This window comes from Echinops telfairi, unplaced genomic scaffold (assembly GCF_000313985.2).
Source record: "Echinops telfairi isolate 266 unplaced genomic scaffold, ASM31398v2 ScPeMD7_7410;HRSCAF=8448, whole genome shotgun sequence".
Lineage (NCBI taxonomy): Eukaryota > Metazoa > Chordata > Mammalia > Afrosoricida > Tenrecidae > Echinops > Echinops telfairi.
This window is the reverse complement of record NW_022111310.1, coordinates 18,468,255-18,484,496: the sequence shown is the minus strand read 5'-3', so window position 1 is coordinate 18,484,496 and position 16,242 is coordinate 18,468,255. Positions and strand designations below refer to the sequence as shown.

At 43.8% G+C, this 16,242-nt stretch overlaps 1 protein-coding gene across 7 annotated transcripts in view; it reads left to right on the top strand.

The window, feature by feature from the left end:
• Positions 1-16,242, top strand: part of TNC (tenascin C) — a 100,673-nt gene that overhangs the window by 39,858 nt on the left and 44,573 nt on the right. For 5 of the 7 annotated variants that reach the window (XM_045296640.1, XM_045296643.1, XM_045296642.1 and 2 more), the window contains 6 exons: positions 2,609-2,878; positions 4,782-4,967; positions 5,232-5,321; positions 7,492-7,755; positions 13,698-13,970; positions 14,549-14,821. In XM_045296640.1, the coding sequence (XP_045152575.1) occupies positions 2,609-2,878; positions 4,782-4,967; positions 5,232-5,321; positions 7,492-7,755; positions 13,698-13,970; positions 14,549-14,821 (1,356 nt within the window). The remainder of the gene's footprint in view (positions 1-2,608; positions 2,879-4,781; positions 4,968-5,231; positions 5,322-7,491; positions 7,756-13,697; positions 13,971-14,548; positions 14,822-16,242) is intronic. The other 2 variants (XM_045296645.1, XM_045296644.1) reach the window with 1 other exon arrangement.

Genomic DNA, 16,242 nt, shown 5'->3' with positions numbered 1-16,242 from the left:
GACAGCATGTGTACCTACAGTTTAAGGAATGAAGTCGTCTTGGCAGGAGGTTGCTGGAAAAGTTCAATCTGTTGACTAATGACAAGAAACCACATCTTTCATTTAAATATTTGCACCTTTTGCCTAGCCCAGAGCCAATTCATAGGATTGTCTCCTTAAAAAGAAGTGTTTTCCATCACACTGACAACATTGCTCTGTGGTAGGTAGGAGGCAGGTAGTAACAGGAAAAAGCCATTAGGTCACCAGAAAGGCATGAGAGGGATCTTCCAAGTGCGTCTTTGCCATGGAGAAGGGACCCTGAAAACACAAGAGACGTTTCTTTCTTCTTCCCCTTTGCTTCTTGCTCCGGCATTTGGGGAGTGGCTGCTTTATTGACTTCTTACTGCATGACAAACATCCACTTCTAGAAGTTGCAGAATCACATAAATACCAACTTTGAGGGAAGTTGTGTCTTTTGTTGCTACACGAGAAAGTATTTCACATTTACTTTGGAGAGATAGACTTTCCAAATCAAAAATAACGTCTGCTTCTTCCGGCTGGCATCTGTACCGAGGGGGTATTATACCCATGTTGGAAACCTGGGTGATTTTAGGAGGCATCATTATGTCGAGAAGGAAAAGCCAGGCCTTTGGATTCAAACAGCTATGAGTTTGAATTCCAGCTTCATCTCTCACCATCAGCTTCAGCAAGTTCTTTTCTTTGCACCTCAGATGCAATATCTGGGAAGTAAATTTACAGTATCTTCCTTGTGAGGTTGTCAGGAGGACAGAGCCCATTGCCATAGAGCTGCCCCACAGGGGATCCAAGGGTGTGACCCTTACAGAAGCCAGCTGCTACTTCTGTCATGTGGACTGGCTCCTGGGTCCAAACCAGCAACCTTTCGGTTAACAACTGAGTGTTTTAACCACTGTGCTGCTTCCACATATGAGAAGGCATCCTACTTGGCACATGATAAGCACAAGGTCAATGTCCTCTCTGTGCAAGGTCCCAAATTCAGTAGGATCAGTTTTGTTGTTGTTGTTGTTTGACTGACTTTCAAATCAAGTGACAGGGCTGCTAAGGAAAGTACTCTGAGTTGGATGTTTGTTGGCAGCTATCCGAACATAGAGCAGATGATGGCACCGTTGATTCGAAGCATATATTTCACTGCACATTTTAGGGGTTCATCTTCCATGTGCTGGGGCTGTGATGTCAACATCTAGACTTCAGAAGACAGACTCAGTAGCTTTCCCATAATCAGTCATGGAATATCCCTTCTCCTTAGTCCCTGAATAAAACAAAGTTTGTTTCATCAGACTCTTTATTCAACCAGTGCTGAAAAAACAGACTTAATCATCTTTTTTTTAATGAGAAACTTTGGCTGAATGACTGGTGTATACTTAGCTATAATAGGGATTAAGAAAAGATTAAAACTCATACCATGATTAAATGAATGAATGATCTCCTTTAAGTTAATACAAACTTTAGACAAATATTTTAAGGAACAATGAGAAATGTACCATGTTAGAATTCTCTTTCAGAATAATAGCAACCACAAGAAGGGAGTGTGTGTTTACTTGATTACTGCAGTCAAAGAAGGGTTCTTGTAGCAGGTAACATCATTGAGATTAAAAAAAACCCATTTAATTGTTAATTAGGTATAAGTTTACAGTGCAGATCATCAGTCTTACATTCAATAGTTCATACATATGTTGTTTCAACTCATCCATTGCAACCCCTTCAATGTCCCATCACTTATTGCACTTTCTCCCTGTGTTCCTGTATATATATATATATATATATATATACACACACACACATAAATATGTATATGTATATACATAAATATGTACATGTATATACATACACACACACAAATATATGTGTGTGTGTATGGGATGACATGTCCAGCAAAATATATATATATATTTATACATATATTCCCTCAAACCTAAATAATGGTATGCGTGGCTTAAAACAATTAAAAAGCAGGAAAAGTAAAATTGAAATGGATCTCTGGGGTCCTTTGCGGCAAACAAGTTCATCTCAAACAAACAGAGAAAAATCGCAGGCAAGACGGTGACAAGCCCACAAAAAAGGAAAGTTGTGTCGTCGAGATGACTTCTTGTCTACATTCTCACTCAAAAACAAGGTTCTACAACACACATTGGGATACTCGCTGCCTCTCGCTTCTCAACTATGATTCTGATGATATACTGGGGAAGCAACCAATAATTCAGGGAGTTTTGTCTAATTAAAAACTAAAGAGACCAGATCAAAAGGTTCAAGTGAATTGACCCCTAACTAGTTATCTTCAACTGATGAAATAGGAATAATAATGACCACAAAGCAATGACCATGTTATACAATTGTCACGTGCCATGGATCTTGCTAGATGCTTCACAATCATTATCGCCTTTCATACTTGAAAAAACAAAAACTCCTGAGAGGTGGCTATTATTATCCCATGCATACCTTAGTGAATAGAAAACTGAGGTCCCGAGGGGTAAAATAAGGTCCAGTGGTCAGTAGACAACACCAAAATGTTAAAATGTACTTCCAGGGGACTAAATGTCTTCAATGCCCTTTCTGGTCAGCCACTGACACTGGTCCCCTCTTCCTGTCACAGGCTTGGACGCCCCGAGCCAAATCGAGGTGAAAGACATCACAGACAACACGGCTCTGGTCACCTGGTTCAAGCCCCTGGCTGAAATTGATGGCATTGAGCTCTCCTATGGAATCAAAGATGTGCCGGGTGACCGCACCACCATTGACCTCACACCTGATGAGAACCAGTTCTCCATTGGGAAGCTGAAGCCAGACACTGAGTATGAGGTGTCCCTCACTTCCCGCAGGGGTGACATGACCAGCAATCCGGCCACAGAGACCTTTACAACAGGTAAGAATTACATGAGCAAAAGGATGGCAAGATTCCCATGCCACTCTGTGTTGGGATATATATTAGTTAGGGTTCCAAAGAAATAGAACTAATTGGAGTTATGGGTATATATACAAGAACACATTTATAGATTAGAGATCCCATTTCAAACAGGGATACATGTATAGGTACAGATACAGACAAATGTAAAAAGATTTATTTTACACAAGTGTGGAATCTAGCAATTCTGAGATCCATGGGGCAAGACAGCAAACTAGAAACTCGGGCTGAAGTCGATGTTGCCTTCTGAGTCTAAAATTATTAGAACAGGCCAATAAGCGGGGACTCAAACTCTCAAATTCACTGCCATCAAGTTGACACCGACTCATAGTGAGCCTAGGGGACAGGATAGAATTGCCCCTATGAGTTTCCAAGATTATTTATTGGAGTAGAAAACCCTGTCTTTCTCCCACAGGGCAACTGGTGGTTTTGAACTGCTGACCTTGTGGATCTAAGCCCAAAGCAGGGCTCCCCCACAAGCTGGGAACTTGGCTAGAATTTGATATTATACTACTGAGGCATAATCTCTTCTCTAGGAAACCTTACTTTTTGTTCATAAGGTCTCCAACTCATTGAATGAATTGCATATCTAAAGTAAACTTCATTAAAGCTAACCACATCAACAATATTCCATAGCAATGCCTAGGCTACTATTTGATAAAGTAACTGTCAACTTAGCCCAACCAAGTGGATGCTTAGACCAACCATCACAGATGATGTCCCAGATAATTTTAAAGGAGGAGAATGGCAAATAGGGATTTTCATTTGAGAAGCTGATACCAAGGGCTCAAGTAGAAAGAAAATGTTTTTAAAATGATGGTGGCAACAAATGTACAAATGTGCTTAACACAATGGATGGATGCATGGATGGATGGATTGTGATAAGAGTTGTATGAGCCCCCAATAAAAAATTATTTTAAAAAACAAAACAAAAGAGAAAATTTTTTCAAACAGAAAGTAAAGCAAGTAATCTTCCAAAGAATACATCCATTCCTCACTTATTGACATGGTTATGTTCCAAAGACCAAGTCACTAAGAAAAACCTGGCATTAAGTGAAAATGGAGGATGATCACATCAGATGACAAAATGACGGATGATCACACTAGTACATAACTACCACATTACTAAATCACCAAGAAACATGGTCCAGCACAGTTAACTGTTCTTAACTATTCCAGTGTTACTCTGACAGCACACAAAATAGTTGGACAGTAGATTTTCCACTACTGTTATAGATGCCGAAATGTCAGAAATTAAAGAGTTGAGTTGATAAGGAGGCAGTAGATGTGCTTTTTAACCTACATAGAGGAGACTGATCTGACATTCTCTGACAAAGATTAGGATTACAATAAAAATGAAAAGTTTATTGTAATGAAATATAGTATAATAAAATAATGGATAACTTAGATGCCACCTAACCTTTTAGCCAATGGTATTATTTTTTTTTAAGTATCCAAGTTTATTCATTCTTTCAGCCAGTTAGCACCATGTGAGTTTTCAGAAATACAGTTATGAACACAACAGACCAGTTCTCGCTCCAGGAGTGGTATTTGTAAGTTTATAATAGATTTATAAGCACAAAAATCTGAGGAAAGGATAAGTGACTAAAGTGGCACACAGACTAATAATGGGGGGAAGGTGCCAAATATACAAGTATTCGCATGGTACTTGTTTCGATTGGTGCATCAGCTACTGAGGCAGAGGGCTGTGTGGGCTCTTTTGTCATCTCTCCCCAGTGGCAGGTTGAACGGTCCAAGGTTGAACTATCAAAGACTCTGAACGGTCCAAGGTTGAACTATCAAAGACTCTGGCTCTCCTGGCACCTGCTGTTTTCATTCAAAAGTTTCCTTCTCTCTCAAACAGGCCTGGATGCCCCCCGGAACCTCAGACGCATCTCCCAGACAGACAACAGCATCACACTGGAGTGGAGAAACAGCAAGGCAGCCATTGACAGCTACCGAATTAAGTATGCGCCCATCTCTGAAGGTGAACATGCTGAGATAGATGTTCCAAAGAGCCAGCAAGCCACGACCAAAACCACGCTCACAGGCAAGTTCTGCGTCCCCAGTCCATCTGGGCCCCGAGACCCTCAAAGACTGGCTACTTGCTCCCACATCCCCCATTTTTCAGTTCTCCAGGGAAATCCCTGGGTCCCAGCAAGCCCTCTCACTGGGACTGCGCTGAGTTCATTTCCATGACATCCTGGGTGCTGTGAAGTCACAGCCTTTGTGGGCCAGCTCAGCGGCGCTCTCTTGGTCCTCTTCTGGTCTGTATAGCTTCAGAGAGAATGCTCACTCGGACATTTCCCTGCAGGTCTGAGGCCAGGCACCGAATACGGAATTGGAGTGTCTGCTGTGAAGGAGGACAAGGAGAGCGACCCAGCCACCATCAACGTGGCCACAGGTGAGGAGCAACACCTGCCTGCTACCACCACACAGCTGGAAGGCAGGTTTTTGCCAGTGTGGCAGAAAACGTCAACGTTTAGAGGAGAACGTGGCTCTGGGAGCACGTGGTCCAGATGTCTAAATTCAATAGCAGCAACATTAAGTCAACAAGAGCAATGAGTGAACAGCCCTTGCCAAGGATACAGCACCGTTCAGATCGTGTAGGAAGGGACCCAAAGGACTTGCAAAGAAAAACTAGAATCAGACTTGATATGAAATCTACAGATCTTTTCAGTGGGTAACACATTCTTTTCTTTCTTTTCTTTTTTCTTTTCAAACAACCTCTGTCTATTTGAAACACTTCGGAAGAGTTTACCATCAGAAAACACCTAACGATTAAATGTCAGATCAGGCAGATTACACATGGCAGGAACAAAAGAAAACCAAAGTCGCGGCCGTCAACTAGGTGCCAATGCAAAGCTCATGACAGAGCCAGTGTTTAATTCAGCTTCCGCCTCCTGGGAAACATCTGCACTCACGCTTTGTCTCTTGTAGGTGAGGTCTCTGGGTAAGGCTGGTGAGGGGCCACGTGATTGAAGTAATTCTATTCTGGGAAATTCACACTTTAGTAAGAAAACCTTTCCCTCGGTCTCCTCACTGGCCTCTATGTTAGCTCTAACCAGTTAGGACAAAGGAGGATGGTGTGTAAAAGAACACAGATCCTGTTTGGTTGAGCTTCCACTTCAGAATTTTTTTTAAAAATGTGTAGATTCACCTCCAATTGTGAGAAATTAGACAGTAAGATCCTCTATGCTTTGCAGCCAATCTCCCTACGTGGTAACATCCTGTAGGACTGACTACAGGACAATATCACATCCAGAGCCTTGACATTGGTGTAACCTATTGACTTTTTTCAGACCTCAGCAGTTTACTTGCACTCATTTGTATGTGTGTGTGTGCGTGTCTAGTTCTTTAGAATGTTATCACCTGTGTAGATGCACATAGTCACCTTGACAGTCACAACACAGGGCAGTTCCATCACAGTCCCCACACTTCATCTCTTCATGCCCGCACTCAGGCAGCTACTAATCTGTTCTTCATCTCTGTCATTTTGCCTTTGGGAAGCGTACCAGTAAATGATGTCGGACCATGTAGACTCTTTGCACATCAACTCCGTTTCCATTTAGCATGTTGTTGCAATTAGGTACCATCGAGGTGGTTCCAACTCATAACAACCACATGCACAACACAACGAAACTCTGCCCGGTCCTGCACCATCCTCACAATTGTCCCTACGCTTGAACCCATTGTTGCGGCCAATCCCTCTCCTTGAGGGTCTTCCTCTCTCTCACTGCCCCTCCACTCTACCAAGCATGATGGCCTTCCACAGGAACCGGTCTCTCCTGACTCTGTGGGAGACAAAGTCTCGCCATCCTTGCCTCTAAAGGGAAGGAATCGGGAGCGGGAAGGGGAGGGTGGGGGATGAAAAAGCCCTCATATATGAAGGGTTGAATAGGATGTTGCTGCTGATTTCATTTCTTGAGTTGGGCTGTGTGAATTGTATAGTGTGTTTCTTGAAAAGACCATACTTCTTCCAAGAGAGATTGGTGTCCTTTGAGCAGTGTATGGCACTTTCAATGTTCTTCTCTGCACCACAATTCAACCGCGTCTATTCTTCCTCACTCGGCCTGATTCCGTGTCCAACTTCCACATTTTCCATTCATCATAATTCCCTTAAGAACCCCACTGCCAGCCAGCTGATGCCAACTTATAACCACGCCAAACGGGGGTCCCAGCCTGTGGATCTTTGTAGGAGCAAACAACCTTATCTCTGGGTTTGAGTCATTGTCCTTGTGGTTAGCAGCCAAACTCTGGGGGGACAGTCCATCCGGGGCTCTGTGTAATTCCTGCTGGATCCACTAAAATAGTGTTTGGTTTTTATCAATCCTTCATCCTTTTAATTAGTGTCATGAGTGGTATGGATATATACCATAATCCGTTTTATAATTTTTTTAAAATGGGTACTGCACAAGGAGAGTCTTTTTTGCAAAGGTAAATACGGAGACTCGGATGAATAGCTTAAAGCCATACAACCCTGCCATGGCAGAGCTAGGGTCATAGCACAGGGCCTGCTGCCTCTCTGTCCCTGAAGCAGCTTCTGAGGGGCCATCTGTCTGTCTTCCGGCCAGACATGGACGCGCCCAAGGAGCTTCAGGTGTCAGAAATGACCGAAACCAGCCTGCATCTGCTCTGGAGGAAGCCTCTGGCTGAGTTTGACCACTACCGCCTCAACTACAGCGTCCCCACCGGCCAGTCGATGGAGGTGCAGCTTCCCAGAGACACCACCTCCCATGTTCTGAGAGGCCTGCAGCCCGGGCAGCCATACACCGTCCTCCTCACTGCGGAGAAGGGCAGACGCAGGAGCAAGCCTGCTCGGGTAGTCGCGTCCACAGGTGAGTCTTGCCCCTGAGCTCCCCCCAACCTCTGTTGATTGTAAGGTTCGTGGATCCCCTCAAGCAGCTGGTCCACACAGGAGAAATCCAGACGGGAGCGAGTGCGGCTTTCTCTGCTCGCAAGCCTGCTGGACATCACTTTGAAGAGGCAAGACTTGTCTGCGGAGTGTTAACTTTTCCTTCTGTCAGTCAGTGGAGCAGCCGACCCACACTGGGCAGCAAAGCTCACGGACTCGGATTCCATCCCAATACAGGGATTCCAAGACGTAAAGCTTCACAGGAGCCCACAGCCTCCCCATTCTCTGAAGGGGTGGCTGGTGGGTTCGAACCACTAACCTTCTAGCTTGCGGCCCACTGGACAGTTGTGATTTCTAAATTTTTTTTCTCTAATAGAACTTAATACTAATGGTTTGGCTGTTTGTTTGCTTTGGTTTGTGTCCCCCCCCCCCTTAGGTTTTTGTTTTTGATTTTCAGTAATGTGAATGTGTTCCAGGTTCTCCTAAATGGTTTCTGATTTTCCTTCACGCCTTTAACCTAATAAGTGATGGTTTGTTTGTTTTGCTTCATTTGAAGATGACCAAGATGGACAATAATTGTTCAGTTATTTTCCATTCAATGTTTTTGTTCCAGGTCGTTTTCTTTCATCCCTGAGAAGATGGATGTGCATGGTCCTTTGACTCATGCAGGCCGCCCTTCTTGTTCCTCTTTTCTCTGAGTCAATTCACAGGTGAATCCCGGTTTTGCCAGGCCCACCACCTCGTCCTGACTTCCAGTGGCCCTTCTGGGCCAATCATGCAACTCCCTCACCCCCTTGCTATGTGTTTCTTCTGTGGTTAAAATGAAAGTGAAACAATTGGGTGTTGGTTCTTCCAGTGTGAAAACCACGCACAGTTCATTTTGTAAGCAAAATATTCTATCAAGGAGGATAAGTGGAAAAGATATTTTCTGGGGGTTCAGCACAGAATCGTGTCTATTTTTAATGGAGTTGGTGGACATGCGTTGAGTATCTAACTGCCTCTTGTGCATCATGTGATCTTTGAGGAGCAGCAGGCCATGTTGTAAGTGCTCTTACACCGACTCATGCACTCCAGCTCCCACTTCTTGGGGTAGATTTGATCCTCGGTCCTCAGAATATCAGCTAGAACATAATCAAAGATAAGTTGATCAGGAGAATGAGAAGCCTCCAAGAAATGTTGGCTGAGGCGTTTCTCCAGCTGAACTTTGGTAAACAGAGAAAGGCTTATAATGACAAACATAATTAAATATTCCTCAATGATTATTTTCATTAGTGAATGCCTCTGTCTGCCTATAACAAAAATTTTCAAATAACAATTCCTTCTGTAAGAGAGAAGTTGGTTTTCCCCCCCTCACAAAATAAATCTGAAGTTAGGCGGGTCAGGATGGCACGGTCCAAAGTGTAAAAGGGATTCCTTTGATGTTCATTTTTCACCCTTCTTAGTTCTTAGCTTCCATTGTCAATGTCACAGCATGGTTACTGTATTACAACCTTCACCTCTGTGATCTGGACAATATGAAACTGGAAGAACCCAAACCCAGAAAGAGCGGTCCCTGGATGATGCTTTCTAGAAACCGTGCTAACGGCTTCTCCTCAGATGCCATTGGCTACTCCTCATTGTACACGCGACTGGGAAAGATAGCTGAGCATTACGCTACCCATATAAAATGATGTTGAGTTGCTTGTAAAGAGTAGGGCAAGGCATAGTTGATAGAAAAAGAAGCCTTAGCTTGAGAGACTAGAGTGAGCTCGGGTGGGCAGCTCTATCAGTTCTGTTCATGGACTACATCGGCCCAGACCTAAGACGTCGGCAAGAGTCTACAAAGGGCCACGAATATTGTGCTACATTACTTGGGTTTTTCTTGACAGTAAGAAAGAGCCACTGAGGGCTCTGTTGTTGTTGTTGATGTTGTGTTTTTGGCAAACAAGGATTTTAGTTTCAGTTATCTTATTTTAACCAAATGACATGGAAGCAGGTCAGTCTCCCCTTTCACGTAAGTCAGGCCTGGATTTGACCATCTCCCTCCTGCCGGAGGAGCACTCTTTCTCCAAGTGATCATTTAAAGTAGTTTCTCCCCAGGCTGGTGCTTCGTGTCTCATGCAGTCATGAGAGCACGCGCCTCGAGAAGTTTCCAAAAACCTAAAGATCAAGAGCTGGCACTGCCAAAAATTCCTCCAACTCAGCTCTTCCCCCTCCATGAGCACAGAGATGGGCTGTTGAAACTCTGATTTCCCAGGCCCACTGACATTGTTCAGAGGGTGGACTCTGGTGCCCAGCTGCAAGAAAAAGACAACAGCCTTTTCATAAAGAAATGCCGAGAAACTCAGTGAGAAATGGCACAACAGAAAGACTCGGCGTCTGGAGCCGTCAGCCCACAAGACTGTCCTTTACAATTGAACTGTCTATTCAGCCTTTATGTGGCCACTCCTGGTTCCCACCTCAATTATTCTCTTCCGTGTTTTTATTCAGATTATTCCTCCTCTTTTCCTAATTCATATCCTCTCTTCATTTATTCACTGATGCCATTCATGGATTTCATTCTGCTTCCCCGACTAACAATTGCTTGGTCTGTGAAACCACTCTATTTCCATAGGCCCTCCCAAGGCCTTCACAAGTAATACGATTGTCAGGATCTGTGTAGTGAGTGCCACTGAGGTGCTCTTCTTGCTTTGAGAGGCCAATAGAAGGAGAACATGTTTTAAGTTCATGAAAATCCCCATGAATCTTCCAGCCTGTGTATGAATTACGGAGAGTGAGAGTGAGGAAAAATGTGTGCTCAACTTGTCACTTCATCAGCAAATATTGATGAAGCACCTGCTCTAAGAGCCACAGGACTCAAAGAGTGAAATCAAGTTCCTGGCTGCATGGAGCTTCCTGTCTTTGGATGATTGATAGATGATAGATAAATAGATAGGTAACTTCTTAAATGTTTCATTGTAAGTGCAAGCCATTGGAAGGCCAAGAGAAGAAAAGAGATCTTTTTAAAGGACTCTTCTAGTTGTTCCATGGGAATTAAATGGTGAAGGGGACGTGTGGGAGGAGAATGACCAGATCCGAGGCCATTAAAAACAAAAGCATTCACCACTCACCAGGGCTCCTTGTATAGTCCATATTAGGAATGACGGTAGGTCGCTTTAAGAAAGATGGCAGCACTGGAAAAAGCGGGTCCCCTGTGAGCACAATGAAGCTTCTCTTCTCCTGAAGCTGACTTGCTTTGGAGAGAGATGATGAGAGATTGCTGGATCACTCGATGGGTAGACAAAGAGATGGACAGAGAATTGCTATGGCTCATTCTGTAGCAATGGCAAAGGTAAACCTTAGCCGTGAACACTTCCAGTGGCTGGAACTGGGAGGTACCATTTTTTTATATATATATACAAATCATTTATTGGGAGCTCTTATAACAATCCATACACCCATTATATCAAGCTCATTTGTACATATGTTGTCATCATCATGTCCAAAACATTTTCTTTCTACTTGAGCCCTTGGTATCAGTTCCTCCTTTTTCCCCTCCCTCCCGCCCTCATGCATAAATTATTATTATTTTCATATCTTACACCATCCACTGTCTCCCTTCACCCACATTTCTGTTGTTCATCCCCCTCGGGGTGGGAGGGCTTACACATTGATCATTATGATCAGGTCCCCCTTTCTCCCCATTTACCCCCTCCCTTCCTCCTACCCTCATGGGAGGTAGTATCTGTTTACAGTATCTGAGTGGGACACCCATAGCGCCCTTTGTAGGTAGAGCCACAGCACCTGCTCTCTCAGCAGTACACTGATGCTCTTTATTCTCTTTGCTGATTGACCGACAATATAAAGAGGGGAAACACGAAGTGGAGGGATGAGCAAAATGTTGAGGTGGAACTATCATCACCATGTCATTGACCATTCACTGAGCACCATGACATGATGTGAGTGGACATTAGGTCTATGGCCAGCAGAAGCAAGGGGCTGAGGGCATTGTGTCCAAGCATTAGTGATCTCAAAAACCCGTTCGAAGCGAAAAGGTGATTCCTTTCTGGAAAAGATAACTTGTACTGTAGATCTCCTCCTCTCCCTATGCTTCTTTACTGTAATAGCTTCAACCTACCATCTCATAACCACCTCCTTCCTTTCCCTCTCCCTATGCATCTTTACTGTAATGGTTTCAACCTACCATCTCATAATCACCTCCTTTCTTTTTCACAGAGAAACTCTCCTCACAACTTTTGCGACCTGAAACTGCCATTTATGTCATGGGAAAAACGATCACCTTCCATGTCACAATTAGTGAGCTCAAGGGCTAAAAACACAGACAGCTAGAGTTGGGCTTACTTCACTCTAAAGTAAATTACAATGTTGAAGAAGCAGTTTTTGACAGCAGAAGAAAAATAAAAAGAGAGAGAGGGGGAAAAAGGTATGAGGAAGAATTTAAGCTCTATTTGATTGTTGTCTACATCTCTTTTATGTATGAAGACTCCTGTCATATTCAAATAGCACATGCTCCTTCGTGTAACTGTGCTTAAACCCCCACGTGAAGGATATAGTCTGATATCTGTAAGCAATGGTCCTGACCTCACAAGGACCAGACAATTGGAGGATGGCCGACTGTTGCCCAAAGTTATCTACCACTTTGAGCTTTGGAGCCTGTCTCTCCCAGAGCACAGACCTGTGTTGTTAATAACTGCTATGAGGTCGTAGGTCTAAGCTCCATCACATGAGACCGAGGGGACTTGAGGAGCCCATAGGATTCAGGCCAAGAACACAAGTAGGCAAACCTTTTCTTTAAAGGGTCAGAATATGCTCCCTAAATACTTCAGACTTTGCAGGCCGTCCGGTTTGTGGCAGTTCCACTTATCGCTGCTATGGTAGCACAGCAGCAGCCAGCAGCAGCTTCTAAATGACCGCGTGAGGCTATGTTCCAATCAAACTTTATTTTCATCAACTTTTCCTATATCATGAAACATCATTCCTGGACTTTCTTCCCCCAACCTTTGAAAAATGTCAGAAGCGCCGTGAACTTGCAGAATTTCAAAACAAGTGGCAGGACAGATTCAAACTCAGGTCTTTGTCTGCTCACCCCATTCTGGGTCACAAGAGACTTGAAGTCTAACTTTGCTAATGTGAATCAACTGGGAGGAAAGATCCCCGGAAGTTAGAAAAGTCCGGGATAAATAGCTTCTAGAACAGAAACGTTTTCCCTTTGGAAGGATGTCTCCCAATCAAATTTCTAGCTAAGATTTTCAAGTAAGAAGCCTGCTTTAATGAGCACACAGGCTCCATTGAAATGGCCAGCAGTGGGAGGCATACATTGAAAAGCAATTTGTTCTTTGAAATGAGTGAGAGGCAGTTCTTTTGTTGTTGTTGTTGTTTTTATTTATTTATTTTTTATTTTTTATATGAGAGGCAGTTCTTATACCCCTGTTTACAGCACTTATTTTCTGAGAAAACTCATCCTCCCTAGGTCATGCAAATCTACTTACACTCAGCCCTGGGTAAATTGTCCTCCTTAGCCCAGAGGGTTTGCTGATGTTGTTTTGGTTTTATTTTACTATCTTCTGTATATTCAGGAAATTGATGAAGATAGTCTTTGTGTTCTGGAGATGAATGAGTGAAGTTACATTCCATTGAAACAGAGTTTAATAACCTGGTTTTCCAAAGACCTCAGTCTTTCTTTCTGTACACTAAGGAACTATTTCCCAAAGACTCACTGCCTTCCTCAGGTCTGCCTTACTGTTTCTCAAAGACAAACTCAATATGCACAAAGACAAAATAATCACATTGGTTTTTCTGTTGGTATTTTAAGGAGGAGAGGTGCACCTCTGAGGCACCATAGGGAGAAAAACTGCCTCCAGCTTTCGTGGACGATCTGCACTGGATTCTCAGGATGAAAGTGTGTTGAGGACTGATTAACCTGATTCCATCTCTGTCATTACATAGATCAAGCCCCTGAACTAGGAAACTTCACGGTGACTGAGGTTGGCTGGGATGGCCTCAAACTCAACTGGACTACGACTGACCAGACCTATGAGCACTTTGTCATTCAGGTGCAGGAGGCCAACAAGGTGGAGGCAGCTCAGAACCTCACGGTGCCTGGCAACCTCAGGGCTGTGGACATCCCAGGCCTCAAGGCTGCCACCCCCTATAGAGTCACCATCTATGGGGTGACTCGGGGCTATCGGACACCGGTGCTTTCTGCTGAGGCCTCCACAGGTACCTCTTACTTTCTAACCCTCACTTTGTTCTTGCCAACAGGAAACTAGCCATGGATAATCAGACACAGCTATCTTTTGAACGGACTCTTTCTTCCATAGTTTACAATATTACGGTGTCTAATGATGGAAACCAGGAAATCAATTTGCACAAGGCAGGCCCACCATTCAACCTATAGTGTGTGTGACCGATGCCCACTGCAATTGTGCAAAGTCCAGCCTGTGTGAATGTAGATGCAGAGCCAATAGAGGGGGCCTTGAGCCTCATAAACAAGCTCACTCCAGTTGAGGGATATTGAGGCAATCCACTTAAAATGATGGGGTTGTGGAATCAATCCATCCCTTCATTTGCTAGTCATTTGTACAAATCCCTAATGTGATAAGAAAACAAGTATTTTACCACACCCCTCCCTCTTTGCTGTATGTCTAAAATTTAGGAAGATGCATGATGCATCTTTTTTCTGAAGAATGACGAACTTGCCAAGTGGCATGAAATGTATCTTATAAAAATAAGTGTGAGAATTCCCTGGATGTTGATGTTGAATATGACCATTAAACAAGCTCTTTGTTCTCCTCCAGGGGACATCCCCAAGTTGGGAGACGTAGCAGTGACCGCGGTGGGCTGGGACACACTCAAGCTCAACTGGAAGGCTCCAGACGGAGCCTACGAGCTCTTTTTCATTCAGGTGCAGGAGACAGACACAGAAGAAGCAGCCCGCAACCTCACAGTCCCGGGAGGACAGAGGTCCGTGGACCTCACTGGGCTCGAAGCAGACACTCATTATAGCATCACCATCCGAGGGGTCAATCGAGATTTCAGCACACCCCCCCTCTCTGTTGAAGTCTTCACAGGTATTCTGAGCTAGTTCACTAATATGCTTCATTCTCGTTGTCTTTTCTTAGGCGGGATCAGAGCTCTGTCGTGCTCTAAGCTACATTCAGCTCCCACCACATAGGGTGAATAATGATGAATCATTCTTGCTTCTTCTCACATGGCATACACCCTTCTATGGCTTTGTCCTCAAAGTAGCATGGTAGCCCATCCCATGGAAAATTCTAACCATCTTCCCGATACTGCAGTGAGAGATGACTTTTCTTTCAACACAAGTTCTGGTTATAATATATAAGAAGCTGGAATGCACAATTTTGAAGTAAAAAAAATTAAATAGCTGTGTTCGTTTTCAGAATACACCAAAGGAGTCCCCTTTGGGCCCTATTTTTATATCAAGAATGGAAGTCGTAAGCAATTCCTAAAGCTACATTTCATTCCCAAAGGCTAAATAGAAAAACCCTGGCCTCCATGACACCAATTAGAGTGCTCAATATCAGCTGTAAATCATGCATCTGTAATCAACACTAACCAGACAATTAATCTCAACCTCAGCCAAAATATGAACTCACCTGAGTCCCAGCATTCAATTACCTCTCAGGAACTCAGCTACTCTGTGTCCTTGCGCAGAGGAATTTCCAGATCGGGAACACTTCACAGTGACCAGTGTTAGCTGGGACAACCTCAGGTGAGATCTAAGTACAGCTTGTCATTCAGGTCAAGGAGACTGCCCACGCAGAAGAGGCTCACAATCTCACTGTTCGTGGCACCTTCGCCTTGTAAAACTCCTAGGTCTCAAGGCTGGTACCTCTTACACAATCACCCCACAAGGCCAAAAGTTCTAGGGATGCAATAGCTAAGTCTTTCGCAACGAGTTGAAAGGTTGGCAGTTCAAATCAACCCACTGACTCTGCAGGAGCACATCCTGCCAATCTGATGTCATAAAGGTCATAATCTTAGAGTAAGGTGACCAGATTCTAACATTGGTAAAGCGGGGCACCATTGATAAAACTCATATCCTGGCGAAATAGCCACATGGCAGCCAAAAACCGTATACCCTAGCTTGTTGTGCATTCATTCCAAAAATCGGGACTTTTTTAACACGCCGCAGGATGCAGGAAAAATTGTTAAAAATCGAGACTGTCCTGCCAAAAGCGGGACATCTGGTCACCTTATCTTAGAGGATTTATGGGAAAGTTCCACACGGGGTCACTAAAAGTCACAATTGATTCCACTACACCTAAAAACCGTGGATAAATAGAGCCATGTGGTGTAGTCTTTGCACTTCTCTATACACTCAGTATTTTGACAGCGCCATCCAAATCGCCAAGTTCAGGTATACTGTTTTTCATGTTCACATATGCCAAACAAACTTGGATCTTGGTGGAAACAACACATAGTTGCAAAAATTAGAAAGGTGATCATGGGAGTCACCTAAGGTGAC